Raw genomic sequence first — 20,534 nt, forward strand, 5'->3', positions numbered from 1 at the left:
AATTTAATGACTTTATTCTCAACATTTTATCACGACTTTTTTCTCTAAATTTAACGAGTTTTTTCTCGTAATTTAATGACTTTATTCTCAACATTTTATCTCAACTTTTTTCTCGAAATTTAACAAGTTTTTTCTCGTAATTTAATGACTTTATTCTCAACATTTTATCTCGACTTTTTTCTCGTAATTTAACGAGTTTATTCTCAACATTTTATTTCGACTTTTTTCTAGAAAATGTAAAGAATTTTTTCTCGAAATTTAACAACTTTAATCTCAAGATGGTTTTATTTGTTTATTATTGCTTGGCCCTAATCCTCTTCCGTACAGACACAAGTCTATAATCGCGATTTGATTTAAATGTACTGACCTAATTTTTACTGTTCATCAAAACTTTGACAAATTCCGTGACATTCTGTGTTATACAGTAAATTCTGTTTTTATGACTGGATTCCGCAATTCCGTCTGTTTTATGCGACGTGGAAATCATAGGACCCTATACATATTAATCCTTATTATGAATGTTACAAAAGTTATTTAGTCAAGAGTAGTGAGCGATATTTTTTTAATTATTATTATTTTCGTCTTTTGCCGTTTTATTTACATTAAAACGCAGACAGCAGCACAGCAAGAATATTAGATTATGGATTAATCTTGGATTATACAGCTCAGTGCCTTCACACATTTAATTAATAAACCAACGGTTTGTTATATCAGCCTTTTTCATGATATGTCGATAGTTGTAAATTGATCAAAAATCGGCGGCTGATATCTATGCATATCTAATTTAATAATAACAATAATAATAATAATAATAATAATAATAGAGATGCACCAGTCGACCGGCCATCAATTGGAACCGGCCAGATTTTGCTCCAAACAAAATCAGCAACCGGAAGTTTTTTTGTTTTATTTTGGCTGATCTCTTTTCAGGACTTGCATACAAACTGCATTGTAATCATTTCCCAAAATGATATTTGTTTGCACATATTACTAAGTCTGTAAACACGATGTTAACACAGGCCACTGACACTGAATTGTGGATGCAAATAGGAGAGGAGAGCACAGATGCAACAGCAGAGAAAATTCTGTATTGAATTTGGGGTGTGGGATTATATGTATCTCTGAAGGGAACCGACTGACTGCAGAAAAGTTTAGATGCCATTTTCTTTTCCATATACCTCCGTATAATTGTTTATAAGCGCAGTGCTGCTTTGTGTACAACGATAACCAAAAAAAAAAGCTATATTGCTTTTCCATAAGCACCACCTACTGTCAGAGAGTGAATTTGCATTTTCATTCAGTTCGTCTGCTGTTTTTGTTTTGTGCGGGTATGTTCTATGTAGCATAATTCACAAAGCTAAAGACAGACCATTTTGTTTTTGCTTTGAATCTTGAAATTTAAATTTAAATAAAAAATAGCTGCTACATGCATGCTACTTGTGTGTAGCATCTTTGTTTGGATCGTGATTAAAATGCAGTGGTTGCCTCTAATTTCAAATTGCTACAGATATTTTTTTGTCAACAAAAGTTAAATGCCCCAATGCTTTGCAACACATTTATTTAAAAAAAATGCATTGAAGACGACAGAAATGTTGATTATAAATATCTCATTCAATACTGAAAACTATTTTACCCAATATGGTGTGAGCGCTGCTATGCTTAGAGTATCTAGAGCGGCTGCCACTTGTGTTGCTATGGTAACCACCGTCAGACATGCTTACGGTTGCTAAAGAGAGGGATGTGGCGCTGTGTCTGCCAGTGAATGTGAGAGGACGAAAGAAACTGAGAGGGTGACAGATGGCCAGAGTGTAATTTGGTAGTTGTGTTATCTGCAAACAAGTACTGACAGCGTCCAATGTAACATTTACATTACAGCATGTTTAATGTTGCAACTGTCAATTTTACGTGTTACGATTTAATCTGTTATATGGATTTTCCTACCATTGGAGAAAGCTTTTTGTGAGTCTGCAGGTAAACTACCTTTAATCTTGACACAATTGCCACGATGTGTCATAATATTAAAAAAATAATAATAATTATTGAGGACAGAATTCAAGAATGCATCATGTGCATTTTTGAATTCTTCATTTGGGGCCTTTTTAACAAATAATTATATATGTGATTAAATAACTTTTATTAAATTGACATATCATGTAATTAATTCAATTTAAATGTTTGCAGCGTAACTGAACATGTCTTTCACATTTCTTGAAATAAAGAGTGGGAGGCTTTGATATCAGGGCAAAAGAAGAAAAGGAGAAAAGGAGAGACACAGACTGGGGGCTTACAGATGATTTTGTTACATAACCATCTGCCACGTCTGGTTCAATAGAACCCGGACACACATGATGCCCACAAAGACAAATATAGCCGAATATACGCGTCTGCACAGGGCAGAACCAAATGCTTTCTGTGCACGGGGAGTTGAGACCACTATAATATGGGTATTTTGGATAAATAAATTATTAAAAAGATTAATTAGGTGCTGTAAGGTGGATTTTCAGTGAATAATGACTCAAATTTCAGCCTGTTTGTCACACAAAACTACCGCATGGAGTTATGTAGACCATTTTTATTATACTTTTATGGTGTTTTTTTTTGTCATTTTGGACCTTGACAACCCCATTCCTCTTTCGCTTCGGCTGTATGGAAAAGAGATTTCTTTAAATTCACTTTTTTATTCCACAGAAGAAAGTGATACGGGTTTGAAAAGAAACAGGGTGAGTAAAATCTGAATTTTTAATTTTGGGAAAACTATTTTTTTAAATGGAATGGAAGATGTTGCATACCGGACTCAAACCTGCTTGACCTACATGAGCGCCACAGCTCAACATGGCCATTACATTAACAAGTTCACCCCAAAAAATGAAAGGGACAGTTGTTGGGATTAACCCAAAAAATTAAAGGGACAGTTCACCCAAAAATGAAAATTCTGTCATTAGTCAAGTCAAGTCAAGTCACCTTTATTTATATAGCGCTTTTTACAATGCAGATTGTGTCAAAGCAGCTTTACATTGATAACTGGTACATAATTTGGCTGCACAGCAGCTCTTACAGAATAGTGTCAATGCAGGCAGATCAAAGCACTGTTGAATAAATGTCAAGAATACTGTTGAATTTCAAATGTCAAGTGTCCCCAACTAAGCAAGCCAAAGGCAACAGCGGAAAGGAACCCAAACTCCATCAGGTGACATCAGGTGGCAAACAAGTGGCAAATAGGTGTTTGCCACTTGTCAATTAATTACTCATTAATTACTCACTCTCATTTCGTTCCAAACCCAGAACACTGTGTCTACACCAAAAGCGACCTTTAGCGCGCCGCAACAGCTAAAAGCTGTCTACACTGAACGCGACAATATCACGGATTATAATTGGTTCTATTGTCTTTTGACGCGATGCATCGCGTCCGGTGTAGACACGGTGTAAAACTTTTGTTCATCTATAGAACGTAAATGAAGATCTTCTGAGAGCTTTTTGTCCCTCCTTAGACAGCTATGCAAGTACCACTTTGAGGCTTCAAAAAGTTCATAGAGATCGTAAAACTAATCCATATGAATTGAGCGGTTTAGTCCACATTTTCCGAAGAGACTCAATCGCTATATACGAGGAACAGTTTGAATTTAGGCTTTTATTCACATATAAACATTGATCAGCAAACAGAAGCTCAACCGAACTTGCTTCACGCATGAGAACAAACCTCTTTCCGAAGCTCAAACGTGCTGCGTAACACACGAGAATTAACCTCAATGGTTCTTGCACATCAAGCAAATATGCTTGAGCTTCCGTTTACCACAACTGATGTGTGAGTTGATGAATGTTTATATGTTAATAAAAGCCTAAATTCAATATGTTCATCATATAAAGCGATCGAGTCTCTTCAGAAAATTTGGACTAAACCACTCAATTCATATGGATTAGTTTTATGATCCCTTTATGAACTTTACGAAGCTGTCTACGGAGGGTCAGAAAGTGCTCAGATTTCATCAAAAAGATCTTCATTTGTGCTTCAAAGATGAATGAAGTTGGTTTGGAATGACATGAGGGTGAGTAATTAATGACAGAATTTTCATTTTTGGGTGAACTAAACCTTTAAGTACCAACTGACGGCTTCTTGTAGTTGGGCATATCACCATTTGCAAAACTTGAAAACCGCATAAACTCACTTTCACGAATATTGCCGAAATAAGGAAAAGGGGCGCTGGATCACAGTACCTCTCATACAGGCCTCTATCCTGTGCACCAGCTGGTAGGACCTGCAGCGATCTAGCAGAGTTCGGATGGCTGGAAGTGGGTCAAGAATAATGGTCTCTGGGTGAGCGTCAATATAATCCTGCAAGACCAATGGAATAGGTCAGAACAATGAAAGTGTGGAGGTGACATTTAGAAGGTAAGAAGCTAAAACAGCAGTGAATAACATGACTAATCGTAACCTTCAAGTACAAGCATTTCCTATTGGTGTTGTTAAAAGGCATCCAATATGCATGAATGTACACGCCACACATACAAAGACATGTACACATGAAGCCCAGTTGCACTGCTGTTACATCATGCTAACTGAATGCAAGGCTGCGAGGTTGTTTCTTTTACATAACCACTCGCTCGCTCTCTCTCTTCACTGTCCCCATTCACTCAACCTCTCAAATCATGAGTAATTTTGACTGAAATACATTCTGAAATACACTCTTTTGTCATGCAGTTTCCCATTTCCATCACTCATTTACTGTCCTCAATGGGAAATTTATTCACAGATCCCAGTGTATTGATTCTTAGATCAAATCACTTTCAAAATATGAATGTATTAATACACATTCTACCAGCACCGATTAAATGGGGGAAAACAGGTTACACAACAGCAGAAAACAAACACATCTCAAGTTTTTCAGAGGCTTTAAACCGAACACTGTACTTCAGTTCATTTTGTGTCTTACGTAAATCTATGTAATATACATTAAGCGCATGCTTAGTGAGAGCACGGTCTTAGGAGGGAGCTTTGTTTAAGAACATTAAGAGGCTCAGCACTCTTACGTTCTCATTTAGAGGTGAGTACCTGAGGTGACATTTCATAAGACGACAAAACAAAAACAAAGTTGTAGGATGGGAATCTGAATTGAAGTAGAAATGTATTTAGTGCAATTTTATTACTGATGAAAACTAAACCTAAAAAGCAGTAAAAAATATTAACCAAAAAATAAATACATACACCAAATAATAAAAAAGATGCATACATTACATTACATGAGGTGAATTTTGAATAGAGTGGTGCAGGGATGATGTCAGAACCCAGACTAAAGACTAATTTTACACATTATACATCCCAAACGGTCACATCTAGTTACTTACATTTCCAAAAATAAACAAAATTCGCATTTATGGTACGAATGTGTGCAATTTACGTTGTAGAACAAAACGTCAAGGTATCGTCAAGTTATGGTTACCACAGGCTTTATTTAACTCATAAATGGAAAAACCCAATTATAAAACCCCATAGAAAAATCTCAAAGGAACCAGCGGCAAATTAGTCTTCCACTTTTTGACGTTACCCCTGCAGCATTCTACTTCAGAAGTCATGGATGCACCGAACACCGAAGTCCAGTGTTTTACTTTCATTGAACTGAAGGAAATAAATAATATGAATAGGGCTGGAACAGCATGTCGACGTCTTCTACTCTGCGTAATACAAGCCTGCACATTTTCAGGACTCACAACCACATTCAGCGACCGTATCAAAAATGGAGATGTCCATAACATCGGGAAGTTTTATCACAATTGACAGAGTGTTATTAAATAAACCGGTCCAATCGAGGCATGAGTTTATCCATCAGATATTTTAAACAACCAACAAGTTCTGAGGGCAGAGTACGCGTGAGCCATGCGCCTCACAGCAGTTCTGTCGGATCTGCGGATGAACGCAAATCATTTCTCCATCTCCGTGAATAAACTAAACCCATCATGATTACACAGTTCACTGTGGCTCTCACATTATATGACGTGGCAAACAACTAGTTGTCCATTGCGGTTCCGTTCATTCAGCGCGGGTTTGTCGAGAATACGGTTGTGAGTACTGAAAATGTGCAGGCGTCAGTTCGGTCACATCGAGGATGATAACTATAACGATAGAATGGGGTTGTCAAGCTCGTAAAAAATAAAACGCTTTATGAACGCAACCATATTAAGTGCCGCTGCCATATGAGCCATTAGAATCTGCTCTTGAGTTTTGTTTTGTGTGAAACATGACAGAGGATTACAGTGAGTATCGCGTTCATTATCGCAGATGAATCGCCTTCGATAATGAACGCGATATTGCGTGGCTTGTCAGTGATCTACGGCTCTGTCTATTAAATGCCGCTCCATTTGAAAGCAGGTGATGGCGATTTAGCGGTAATCAGGGAACCAGCTTTACTGACGAAATGCGTGTGACAATCGCATGCGATATATTGGTCAGCCCTAATATATATACAGTACAGTTCAAAAGTTTGGAACCACTAAGATTTTTAATGTTTTTAAAAGAAGTTTCGTCTGCTCACCAAGGCTACATTTATTTAATTAAAAATACAGTAAAAAACAGTAATTGTGAAATATTATTACAATTTAAAATAACCGTTTTCTATTTGAATATATTTGACAAAGTAATTTATTCCTGTGATGCAAAGCTGAATTTTCAGCATCGTTACTCCAGTCTTCAGTGTCACATGATCCTTCAGAAATCATTCTAATATGCTGATCTGCTGCTCAAGAAACATTTAATGTGTACAATTGTACAAAATATTTGTGTACAATATTTTTTTTCAGGATTATTTGATGAATAGAAAGTTCAAAAGAACAGTGTTTATCTGAAATCTAATCTTTTGTAACATTATAAATGTCTTTACTGCCACTTTTGATTGATTTAATACATCCTTGCTGAATAAAAGTATTCATTTCTTTAATTTCTTTTCAAAAAAATAAAAATAAAAATTCTTACTGACCCCAAACTTTTGAACGGTAGTGTATAATGTTACAGAAGCTTTGTATTTCAGATAAATGCTGTTCTTTTGAACTTTCTATTCATCAAGGAATCCTGAAAAAAAAAGTACACAACTGTTTTCAACATTGAAAATAATCATAAATGTTTATTGAGCAGCAAATCAGCATATTAGAATGATTTCTGAAGGATCATGTGACACTGAAGACTGGAGTAACGATGCTGAAAATTCAGCTTTGCATCACAGGAATAAATTACTTTGTCAAATATATTTAAATAGTACACAGTTATTTTAAATTGTAATAATATTTCACAATATTACTGTTTTTACTGTATTTTTAATTAAATAAATGTAGCCTTGGTGAGCAGACGAAACTTCTTTTAAAAACATTAAAAATCTTAGTGGTTCCAAACTTTTGAACTGTACTGTATATATATATTATTGTATCAACACATCCCTAATTTCTTCTAAATCAAATACTGAAACTAGAATAAATCCTAAAAGTAGTCACTTTCAAAGAATGAAAATGAGATTAAAACTTTAAAATGAACCAAAACTAACTAAAATGAAAACCCAAACAGATAAAGATATTCAAATATTATTAATTTGGATAAACACTGTGCCAGCATTCTGACGAAGAACCTGGAAGCGCTGCACTTTGTTTACTACGTCAACTGCGTAGGAAACTGACATGGAAGAGAAGAAACTGAATAAAGTTGTTATTTTTATTTTGTTTTTGCACACAAAAAGTATTCTTGTCGTTTCATAACATTAAGGTTGAACCACTGTAGTCACATGGACTATTTTAACAATGTCTTTTCTACCTTTCTGGGCCTTGGAAGTGGTTGTTGTGTTGCACTCTATCGGAGGCCAGATAGCTCATGGATTTCATCAAAAATATCTTAATTTGTGTTCCGAAGAGGAACGGTCTTATGGGTTTGGAGCAACATGATGGTGAGTAATTAATGACAGAATTTTTGGGTGAACTAACCCTTTAAGACAACTCAAACATGCATTTTAGTCTGGGACTAGGCCTAACCCTTGTCTGTGAAACCGGGAAATAGAGATTAAATTCAGGTAGATAAAATTCTTGCTGCTTAATCAGTTTGAGATTCCTGCCTCCTAATCAGGGCTGTAGATCTGCTACACACATGCTCAGACAAGCCCACCACATGCTTCTCACCTGCACACGCTGGACCAGCAGCAGGGACTGGGTGTCATTCTGGTCCGCCTCCAGGATCAGGTCTGTTAGCTTGTGAATGATGACATCCAGGGGACCCTGCTCCTCTAATGGCTGACTCAGGTCAAGCTGCAGAGAACAGAAAGGTGAAAGGTCATCATTTACACTCAGAGCAGTGCTGACACAGACAAAGCCAATGATGTTAAATACCACTGCAGTTTAATACAGATTAACATTACATGTACTGAACTAATTAATGTCTACTGACAGCCAGTCTGTGCTTCCATAATAAAAATAATGCATGGCTGACATACTGTATGAAGGTCAACATGATTTCACAAAGTACAACATGTTCCTGGATCAACATCTTTGTGGAACAACATAGAAATCAACCAGATTTGAAGAATAATTTTACAGTTTATGTCAGGTTTAGGCTTACAACCAGGGTTAGGTGCTTCTATATCTGTGTTTTTTACCTATTATTTCCCTTTTAGCTATAAGCTATTTTAGCTATTAGTTATGGGTAGGGTAGGGTTAGGGGTAGGAATGGGGATAGGACAAAATTTTCAGATAGGAATGTTGTTCCAGGATCAAAGAAATATGTTGATCCAGGAACATGTCTTGGCAAACTCAGGGTGAACGACATATGAATGTGTTTATATCATTTAAGTTCAAGAAAAACAGCATGGGAAAAAAAGATCAACTGAAAATGGGTCACTTATAAACAGCATTAAAGGGTTAGCAGGGCTCGACAATAAGGACTGCCCCATGGCTTGAAATTGTCACTTTTTTACATTTGATTGCTTTATTCAATTTCTGTACCTGAAAACTACTGTTAGATCTACCTCAAAAACCTTAAAAGCACTCTTTATTACATTTGCATGTTTGTTTTATTGTATTTATCCCTATTATTTGTTCTTATTTTAAGTTTTACTTGTATTTAATATTTTAAAATTAGCTGTTTTTGCTGTGATATCAAAATTGGAATTAAGAATTGTGAAATTTCACTGGCATCTGAAATTTGGTATCATAACCTTATTAATTAAGACTGCATGGGTCAAACACAATGAAAACTATAACTATTTCAATTTATTTATTTATTACTTTTTTCTGGTGGGGTGAGTGAAAATTTTGGCAGGGCAAGGAAAAATTTGAACCAGCATTGAGCACTAGTTCGTTCACCCAAAAAAAAAAAATTCTGTCATTCTGTAAATTTAAAAAAAAAAAAATGGAAGGAAGAAACACGGGTTCAGTCGGGGGGCGAGTTCTCCTCTGGCCAAACAATATATATGTATATTTAATTATTGTTCAATTCCCTTTCTACACCTTCTACAATCACAAAAATGTAATTAAACATACATTAAACAAGGGGCATGTTTGCCAATAACCCTTACATTTAAAAAAATAATAATAATAAGGAAAAAAAAAGTGCAATACACTATTTATGGCTGAGAGCGGTTGGAACACAATGAATTTCCTTGTATGGCTGAATGTCTATACCCATCTGACTGCCTAAAGTGGCTTTATATTTAGTTGTTTTTTCCCATCCACTTTGTTTCCAGCACGACTCGTCCCTCGGGTGGTCGGATGTCGATGTCAAGAGCAACTCCAGACTACACAGAGCTCAAATCCCAAGGTGCTGATGTGCTGACAAACCTGTTCTGCCTCCGATAATCTCATGCTTACTGTACACGGACAGGCCGTTCCACCACAAGCCCATTTGTGGACAGTGGAAACACACCCCTGACAGCCTATTATTGTGTGTTTATCCTTGCTAAGCAAGGTACAACAACCACAACTCTCTCTGTCAGACAGTTTGTTGGCTATAGAGCAGCTCCTCCCTCACGCTGAGGGGCTATAAAGTAACAGGAGACAGATCACTAACATATAACTACATTGAAAATGTGCATGATACTTAATGAAAGAAAATTAATACAGTGATGTAACCAGATCAGATTAGTTCTTACAAGTATTTCATCATACATTTTTCAGGAAATCTCATCTCATGTATTGCACTCTACAGTTTGCTGTACAGTGAATTTTACATTTGAGAGAAGAGCTTTATTAGGGGTCTGTTATAAAATAAACAGTATAACGTTCATATAATCTAACAAAAGAGTCAAAAGGGACCCCTCCCTACAATATAAAAGCAGCTATATAATTGTGTATATAAACCAATTATACTGTGAAAAATACAAACAATGTAAAATTTAAAAAAAAAAAGAAAAATGGAATATATTTATTATTCGTCCACCATTGTAGAACTGTTAGAGGCATAAACATGAAGAGAAACATAGAATTATGGCAGTCAATGGAATAAAATAATTGACTAATCATGTAAAATTATGATGATGATGTTGTATTATGTTTATTATTATTAACTATTTATATTTATTTACATTTTATTTTTACATTTAACTATTTTCTATGACCTTTTCCTTAGACGCAAGAAAAAAGAAAGCAATTGTAATAAACATTTCACTGAATAAATGTTTTATTGACCCATTGATAACAGTCCTCTAGTTAATAATTTAGTAAAATTTAACACCCAATTGTGTATTGCATTAAATAGATTTACGTATACTTCTACGGATATGCTTACTAGAGTCAAATACCACCTAGCTTTAGTAGGAAATACTTCTTAGCAAACTTTCAGTTATAATGGTATTGACATGTATTGTTCCCAGGTGCAAGGAATTAAAAAGAGTAATTGTTTTTCGGGATTGAATTACTTTCGGTTTCCAGTGAAGGATCCAGCGCTTACTAGATATGCTTACTAGAGTCAAATACCACACTAGATATGCTTACTAGAGTCAAATACCACCTAGCTTTAGTAGGAAATACTTCTTAGCAAACTTTCAGTTATAATGGTATTGACATGTATTGTTCCCAGGTGCAAGGAATTAAAAAGAGTAATTGTTTTTCGGGATTGAATTACTTTCGGTTTCCAGTGAAGGATCCAGCGCTACAAGGCTCAAGGCTACAAAGAATCATAAATATGGAGAGAACGGCGCAACAGAATATCTGAAAAAGCTCTGTGTTTGTAGTCAACATTTCAAACTGGATAACTGAGCACTGTGTTTTAGGCCAAACGGAGGGGGAAAAAAAAAACAAAGAAACTGTCATTCCGTTAGTTCCGCCCTGAAGCAAAACGCTGTCACATACAGGTAAGAAAGCTGTTGCTGTAGTGTTCCATTTTACTATAATGCTGTTTAAAGAGTAGACAAAGTACAATTCAATTTTCAGTGGTAAATCTACCCTTACACTAGCTGTTCTGTTAATATCCCTCTGTCGTGGACGGGAATACAAAAATGCGAAAGCATAAAGCTGCCAAAACACGTTATCCAGGTGACATTTGCTGACAAATAAACATGAATTTATCGGTGTACGAATAACACAGAGTATGAGTAAACCTTGATCATTTACATATACTACCACAACTGTAGCAATACAAAGTGTGATGAAAAACTGGCAGTTACGCTTTAACTGTTTCTTCCATTTTGCCTTCAATTGTTTTTGTTTAGTCATCTAATTTTCCCCTCACAAAAACAAGTCTATTCATGATGCTGAGAGCCACTTCTTTTTCTCCATGCACGTCTGTGTAGACGTGACCAATCAGTTATTCATGATGCTTTATGCCAAGTGAGACAAGTAACTAAACACTGACGTCTGTCTGCCTGCTACTCAAGGCATAACATGACCTGTGACGTCTGTGTCTGTTTTAAAATGCCTTTCCATGGCTCATTTGCACTAAACAAAATTTATAAGCAAATATATAACCAATTTGACTCCAAAGAATCTATATCTATTCAATAAATGTCAGATTCCTCCTGTCATTACTAAAACATACTGAGAGCTCATGACAGAAATGAGCAGGCAGAGGTCAGACACTGACCCAGTCCTGCACCGATGACTCATGCCCGCAGATGGCTGGCGGAGGGAGACATGCACAACTCAAGAGCTCAAAGATGAATTTAGCTGAGTCGCTCGGGCAGTAACATTCTGAAGCCGTCGTTCAGAGTTAAAATCATCAGGACAGGAGCTGATTAGAAGCAGCAGCAGCAGCTTTGAAAGCAAGGCATTAATGAACAGGAACAAAACGCAAGGAAATGGATTTCTGCTTGGTTGAGGCCGATCTGAAAGCAGTTAATATATAAACCGTTTTCCTATAACTTCTGACACAAACATGTTTGTCCAAACAATGAGTAATGCCTTTCAAATCGATCTTTATTTGCTGTTATTGCCAAAACATTAACCAACATAAAAATTGCGTAAAACTTAAGATTTTAAAAAAGATCTATTACCTACAAAAGCCTAAAATATGTCTATTTATATAATTTATATAATATCTATTTAGATAATGTTTAAAGGGAAAATGGAAATTCTGTCATTTATTTATTTATCCTCATATTTCAAACACATTACTTCCATTCCATTCAAGAAACATCTATAAAACACAAATTAAGATATTTTTTAATGAAAGATTTCTGTCCCTCCACTTACAGTGCATTCGACCAAATTTTTTATTGTTTAATTTAGAATGGTAGAGCACATCAAATATTGTAAACGTAAGCTCAACCTTACTTGCTTCCTATATCTGAATAAAAAACTTAATTAAACCTGTTCATCATATAAAAGAGGCCATGTGTACTCAGAATACTTGGACTATATCACTCGATTCATATGGATTACTTTTAATATCTTTATGAATCGTTAAAATTTTTGGTGGAATGGACTTTCAATGGAGGGACAAAAATCTGATGAACAAAATCGTTTGTGTTTGGAACTTTTGGGTGAACTATTCCTTTAATGGCCTTGGTGATGTCAGGCGAGTTTGCTGGCCAATCAAGCACAGTAACACCATGGCCACTTAACCAGCTTTTGGTACCTTTGGCAGTGTGGGCAGGTGCCAAATCCTGCTGGAAAATGAAATCAGCATCTCCATAAAGCTTGTCAGCAGAAGGAAGGATGAAGAGCTCTAAAATCGGCTGCATTGACTGTGGACTTCAGAAAACACAGTGGACCAACACCAGCAGATGACATGGCAGCCCAAATCATCACTGACTGTGGAAACTTCAACAAGCAACATGGTTTCTGTGCCTCTCCACTCTTCCTCCAGACTCTGGGACCTTGATTTCCAAATGAAATGCAAAATTTACTTTCATCTGAAAAGAGGACTACTGAGCAACAGTCCAGTTCTTTTTCTCCTAAGCCCAGGTAAGACGCTTCTGACGTTGTCTTTGGTTCAGAAGTGGCTTGGTACGTGGAATGTGACAGTTGTAGCCCATTTCCTGAAGACGTCTGTGTGTGGTGGCTCTTGATGCACTGACTCCAGCTTCAGTCCAATCCTTTTGAAGCTCTCCTAAGTTCTTAAATCAGCTTCGCCTGACAATCTTCTCAAGCCTGCAGTCATTCCTTTCACTTGTACACCTTTTCTTACAACACTTTTTCCTTCCAGTCAGCTTTCCATGAATATGCTTTGGCACAGCACTCTGCAAACAGCCAGCTCTTTCAGCAATGACCCTCTGTGGCTTACCCTTATTGTAAAGGGTCTTGAAGATCTGTCACGTCAGCAGACTTCCCCATGACTGCTGTTTGGATTACTGACCTAAACCCAGTATTTATACCCTGAGAATGGTAATTTAATAGAACTTGAAATTAAATATACTAATAATTTGAGATACTGATTTTTTTTATTTTGATGAGCAGCAAGCTGTAATCATCAAAATGAAAACAAAAAAGTCTGGAAATATTTTACTTTATGTCTAATAAATCTAGAATATATTTAAGTTTTACTTTTTGAATTAAATTACATAACTTTTTCATGATATTCTAATTTATTGGGATGCACCTGTATATTAGGAGCTAGGTAGCATCAATTTCGACTTTAAATAAGCATTCATCAGCAAAAAAAAGAAAAAAAAAGAAAAGAAAAAGAAAAATCACCCTTGAATAGAAGAAGGAAGCCAAGGCAGGGGGTAAATCTTTCCCTGCTGATGTCATCACTCTTTAATCTTCTTTCATTCATGAAATATTGACACTCTTCCCTGCCAGTGCTCATGTTTGATGGATCCATTTTAGAAAATAAGCAGTGAATTAGAATAAAAGCACACTGAAAGGGGAGATAAGTACCCTAGAGTCTGTATCTCTGGGTATAAAAAGAACCACATAAAGATGACCAGAGTAAATTGCTGAAAGCGATGATAGAGGGGCTCAACTAATGATTCGTCCCACTATGCCCGTACAAATGCGTCAATCAAAGAAAAAAAAAACTGACCAAGGATTCTTCATGCACCAATGCACTTGAGAGAAACAGGATATGTTCTTCATCCTAATGGAGCCTCACAGCCTGAAAGCTGGAGAATTAAACATGAATCATATAGCATTTAGAGAGGAAATGAGCCTGATGAAGTCATTGTCTAGGTTAATGTGGTTGAATGCATTACAATAATACTGGATTACATAGACTTAAGAAAATTGGCCGACAAGTAGTCTGAAGAGGAACAGAATAAGAAAGTGAGATGATCAACATTATTACAACAATACAAATTTTGACTGAGGTGTGTTTTGCTATATGCTTGAGGGCTAAATTTCTCAAAATGTCCTCGGAAATATTGTAAAAACTCTCAAAACCTACATATCATGAGGACAGTACACACTAGCAAATAAGGTTTATAAATGGGCCAAAATCATTAAAAATAGTTCCTTTAATGTTGGGTTAAAGTAAGGGTTAGAATATAGTTTCTAAAATTAAATCAAATTAAAGGGTTCCTCCATAACCGACAATATCATCAATTACTCATTACAACATTACTACACTACTGTTCAAATGTTTGGGGTTGGTAAAATTTTCTTAATGCTTTTTAAAGAAGTCTCTTAAAAACAGTTTTTGTGGATATTTTTTGTCGTCTTACTGATCCTAAATTGTTTAATGGTAGTGTATTACTGTGGAACAATAGGGTTTTTTTTCCATGCAATGAAAGTCAATGGCCCTGTTTCCACCTGGTATTAAAATGCGTTTTGGTTGATTGGATTACAAGTGGACAAGAGAGACACATACCCATTTACACCTGGTGTTTTAATTTGTCTCTTTTGTCCACTTCTATCCTGATTTCTTCAAGGGGAGGGTCAATGGGCAGGTAAATGTATGTTTTTTTTCCAGAACTTTCGATCTAATGGACGAAATAAGCTCACGCAATTTACATATGAACGCGACAGGAGACAATGGAAAAAACACAGAGAGCAACAGCTTTCATTTCTGCTCTGATAGCCACGAGACCATGCTGAATGCGGTGAGTGTGTGATAGAAATCAGGAATGGTGAGAGAACATTGTGCTTGGTACATTTTTCATTTTTAAGCCAAACTTGGGCTTCAGCCGACAAAGTTTAAATCCCATCTGGCAAGCGTGCTTCCCATAATGTTTACACATTAGTAAGCAGAGAGTAGGCGGTCTTTTGTAGCTGTTCGAAAACATTCAACCACATGAGCAGTTCCCCTACAAAAGCAATGTGGTCGAATGTGTTTTCAACTACCTCTGGTCTGGAAGTGGTCGAAAGTGGACAAGCTAAAATGCTTTACACCCCATTTACACCTGTATTTAGTGTCGTCCACTTGTGATCCGATCGACTAAAACGCATCTTAATACCAGGTGGAAACAGAACCAATGGGGTCCATTGGCAGAATTTGCATTTTAACATGAACTACCCCTTTAAGAAAAACAGAAGTGAATGGAAGGTCCTCAAAAGTACATGTACTCAATTTTTGTGTGTGTGTGTGTGTGTGTGTGTGTGTGTGTGTGTGTGTGTGTGTGTGTGTGGTAAGGCAATTCCAAGGAGCTGGTTCTGGGCTATTTATTCACCAGAGACTCCTGCCTTTGTTTTTTCCCACACTTAAATAAAAAGACGTGAGGTCGGCCTGTAGGGACTGCTCGGTTTTGAGATATTTGCATGCATTGATGTGACCCCCGATTACAGTGAAAGTCAAACGCACACATGGAAAGTGATGACATCACTAAGAGCAAGCAATGCCAAATGACAGAACTCAAGAATGGGACATTAAAAACTATAAAAACTAAATTTTCATAATGCTGGAGTTTTCTGAGTGGCTGCTAGGTGGTTCCTTACTGTACACGTTTCTATAATAATCTGGTTCCAACAACAGTTTGTTGTGTTGTTTCCAGCAGGTATTACTGAGAACTCTGTGGGGGAACTAATATGTCATGTAAGTCTTCTAAATAATGTCATGTAAGTAATCTGGAAACATCTCTCTCTCTAAGATATTTGGAAAACCACTAGAACAATGCTATATAAAAGAGCTCCTCAAATCCAGTCCTGGAGGAGCACTGCCCTGCAGAGTTTAGTTCCAGCCCTAATCAAACACACTTGAACAAGCGAATCAAAGTCTTCAGAGTTACTAGAAGATTACGGTAGGTAAGTTTGATCAGGGTTTGAGCTAAACTCTGCAGGATAGTGGCCCTCCAGGGCTGGATTTCAAGAACCATGGATGGATTTCAAACAGAGCAACAGACAATATTCTAAAGATGGCTGTGCTCTTGTTTCTCTGGCGCATTAGGTCCACACCGCTGAAAAGGTATTTCAAACTTCTTTTACACCCTTATTTGAAAAAAAGTAAAAATCAGGGCCTTAAAGGGTTAGTTCACCCAAAAATGAAAATTCTGTCATTTATTACTCATGCCGTTTCACACCCGTAAGACCTTCGTTAATCGTCGCTTTATAATATTAATATTGAACCACTGTACTCACATGAACTGATTTAAATATGTTTTTAGTACCTTTATGGATCTTGAGAGAGGAAGTGTCCATTGCTCCCTATGCAGGCCTCACGGAGCCATCAGATTTCAACTAAAATATCTTAATTTGTGTTCTGAAGATTAACAAAGGTCTTACGGGTGTGAAACGGCATGAGGGTGAGTAATAAATGACAGAATTTTCATTTTTGGGTGAACTAACCCTTTAAAGTCTGTGATGATCTTCAAAAGTTGACATTCATTTGTGGTCATTTGCTGAAACACTGCAGGGAGATGTTCTACTGGCAAGGATTTTGTGGTCTCATTGTGAAAGGAAAGCTTTCCAGGCCTTGGCTTTGTTGAATGTTCAAATGTTAACATTAGCATGCTTAGCCAAAACCAATGAGAACAATTTGGGCTTTACTATCAAAACAGTATCTCTAATGAAAACAAGCTAACCACATTTTCCGCTTTCAAAAATAAACGTAATAGAAAACGAGACAGAAATATTTTGTGTTTAGCACTTTCCAATACTAAACACCTGCTCAATCTCCTAGGAATCAGGAATGGAGCCTTAGCCAATAAGATTATCAACAGACCCGGACCAATTCATTCACATATTCAGTTCATCTGTCCACTGTAATACGCAAACAACTGCATACCCAACACATCTTTCTACTTCTACTGTAAACTTTCTATCTATAAAATCAGAGCTACAATGAATGCAGAGGTTTTTCAGGCTTGGTACACTATATGCCAGAAGCCACAAGTCAGTGTATTTTGTTTAAAATATTATGTTTAATGTGTTTAATAGAGCACCCGTCTACCTTTTCAGCGGACTTGGTTCTGGAAGTATTTTTCCTATACGTTTTTTTAAAGGCTTTCATTATAAGCCAACCAGCCAGCTATGAGGTGAAACACAACATTACAAATTTGATTTGAAGTTAAAAGTATTTGAAAATTAAAAAAAAAAAAAAAAAGGGTACAAGACTATATACTTAACAGCTTTAATAAAAGAGTGCAATCCCATGAAGCACTTTGAATGACAAATTAAAAATGATGGATATATGAAACTATTGATTTAAAGATTTATTGAATATACAGATAAAACAATTTATGTTGATTGCAAAATATGAATATATACAAATATTTAAGTAGTTTGAGAAAGTGTTCTTTTTTGTGATGTGCTTTTTTATATTTTCTGATTGGTAAAGATTTCTTTGCAGAATCATGGGTAATGTAGTTTTCACCAGAAATGACACTTAAAGATGACTATTTAAAAAAATAAGTTGAAATAATGCTTCAACAAAAGCAAATACCATCGATTAACAACCTCGTAACTTACAGTAGTTCTGTCTTTAAAGGTTATTGTTAAAAATCAATTCCCCTATGGAGACAATGAATGGGATTTTTATTTCCTGAACCCTGCTGTTGCCGAAGTTGGATTATGTATATGGCAGACTAGTGGAAACTAGCTTGGTAATATAATGCTAATGCTAACATAGCTAGCTATTGGGTCTGCTTTATAGACCTTATTTTCCAGAGAAACAAGCGCGCCGGCATCTTTAGAATATTGTCTTTGAATATTGTCTTTGGCATCGCTGTTGAAGAATAATTAGCTGGTGAAGTGGATTTACCTGTTGTAGAGTTAATGAGAGTTATCATGAGCATTGTAATGTTTAAAGCAGGTGTCTTAACAAATGTCAGTTGCCCGGGAAGATTTTAAAATGAGCAGTTCATTCATAAATACGTAAGATCGCTGTGGAAATACAAACCGGAAGTCAAAAGACAACGAGCGCGGCGCTGAAAAGGGGCGGGGCTACATAAGGTCTATATGCAACTGTTTTTTCTGTTGCTCGTCAACAAAGAAGTCTCTCATGGCAACCAAACTGCATTAGACAAACATTGATAAACAGAGCTAGCATTTGTGTTGCTTGTGTAAAGAGGATTATTTATCGTTTTTATTATTTATCGGTTTTATTATTGTGTAACATAGGAACCGAGTCACTGATAAATTTTATTTGCGTAAAACTTAGGATTTTTCATTAACTGAGTTTTCAGCTTCAAAGTTGTAATGAGCTGAATGAGAAACAGCAAAGGAAATCTTTAATGAAAAATTTTCTGAAATGCCTATGAACAAGAAAAATGCTTGTGGACTTAAACACAGAAAAAGTGGGTGGACACTGTTTGTGATTTCACACATTAGATAAATATCTGAAAATAAAAGTTATGAGGAGATCCACTTACCTGCACAACATCTATCCCTCTTTTCCTGAAACAAACAAACAAACAAACAAAGTTATTTTTTTTGCTCATGTCACATGTTTACCAGAAAATGAGAGAAACAAAACATATTATATTAAAATTTTACTAAATTTTTAAATTCAAGATACTATCATAACAGATTACATTTTGACATGAAAATGCAGCCTAAATAAAAATATCTGTTGCCAAGCAACAGAGTTGAGATCAGAGAACCCCTGACTGGCTGTAGGAAGGGAATCAACACCATAGAAGCTGATTTGTGCTCAAACCTGTCAGAAGTCAGAGCCATCAACCTGCCTGTGCTGTTAGAAAATCTCTGCATTTAGACAGTGCACAACAAGGATCGACTGTCACAAAGCAAGCGCTAGTCAAATGTTAGAATTTACCCCAGTGTTTCTGTAAACAACAGGACAAGCTAACACACAAGAATGCTCTGTTTTCGAGCGGTTATATTTTTGCACTAAATTTTGTAAAGTTAAATATTTGCTGCATTTTACTTATGCTTTGTAGTGAGATCCTGAAATTGGATCCTGATATAAATAAAGCATGTTGGTGGGGAAAACCTTTGGATGATTTTAAGGAGCCATTAAAGTAGGGCTGCTCAACGATTAATTGCGATTAATCGTTTGCAAAATAAAAGTCTGTGTTTACGTAATATATGTGTATGTTCTGTGTATAATAATTATGTATATATAAATACATGCACATACATGTATAAATTTAAGAAATATATACATGTATAAATAAATATACATATTTATATATATTTTATATTACATATAAATATAAATATTTTATATATAAATAAAAAAAAAATCTTAAATATATACATGTATGCGCATGTACTTATATATACATAATTATTATACACAGAACACACACATATATTACGTAACACAGACTTTTATTTTGCAAACGATTAATCGTTGTGCAGCCCTACATTAAAGTCGACATGAAACAGAAGTTGTGGTAGATTTTCTTCCCTATTGTGACATATGTCCAAATAAAAAGGCTGCTCGAACAAGAAAAAAAAAAAAAAAATGTAGGGCGAGACTTGATTTTGTCGATCAGCAATTGATTGGATCATTGGTTTGCTATTGCTGTGATGTCATGTGACTGACAGGTTGCTTTGCCCTCACACCAGTAAACACATGATCAGAGAAAAGATAAAAGATGATAAAAGATTACACATGAATGTTTGAAAAAAAATAATGGTAATACTTTACAATAAGGTCTCATTTGTTAACATTAGTTAATGTATTAACTAGCATGAACTAACAATGAACAATACATTTGTTACAGTATTTATTCATCTTTGTTAATGTTAGTACAGTCGTTCATTGTTCATGTTAGTTCACAGTGCATTAAGTAATGTTAACA

General features: G+C 35.8%; 1 protein-coding gene across 1 annotated transcript in view; it reads right to left on the bottom strand.

Moving 5' to 3' along the window:
- itpk1b (inositol-tetrakisphosphate 1-kinase b) overlaps positions 1 to 20,534 on the bottom strand; it is a 60,176-nt gene that overhangs the window by 18,370 nt on the left and 21,272 nt on the right. The window contains exons 3-5 of the mRNA XM_048191629.1: positions 19,137 to 19,161; positions 8,146 to 8,271; positions 4,213 to 4,330 (exon numbers count right to left, since the gene is read on the bottom strand). Of these exons, the coding sequence (XP_048047586.1) occupies positions 4,213 to 4,330; positions 8,146 to 8,271; positions 19,137 to 19,161 (269 nt within the window). The remainder of the gene's footprint in view (positions 1 to 4,212; positions 4,331 to 8,145; positions 8,272 to 19,136; positions 19,162 to 20,534) is intronic.

The sequence above is a fragment of the Megalobrama amblycephala genome, linkage group LG5, assembly GCF_018812025.1.
Source record: "Megalobrama amblycephala isolate DHTTF-2021 linkage group LG5, ASM1881202v1, whole genome shotgun sequence".
NCBI classification, from domain to species: domain Eukaryota; kingdom Metazoa; phylum Chordata; class Actinopteri; order Cypriniformes; family Xenocyprididae; genus Megalobrama; species Megalobrama amblycephala.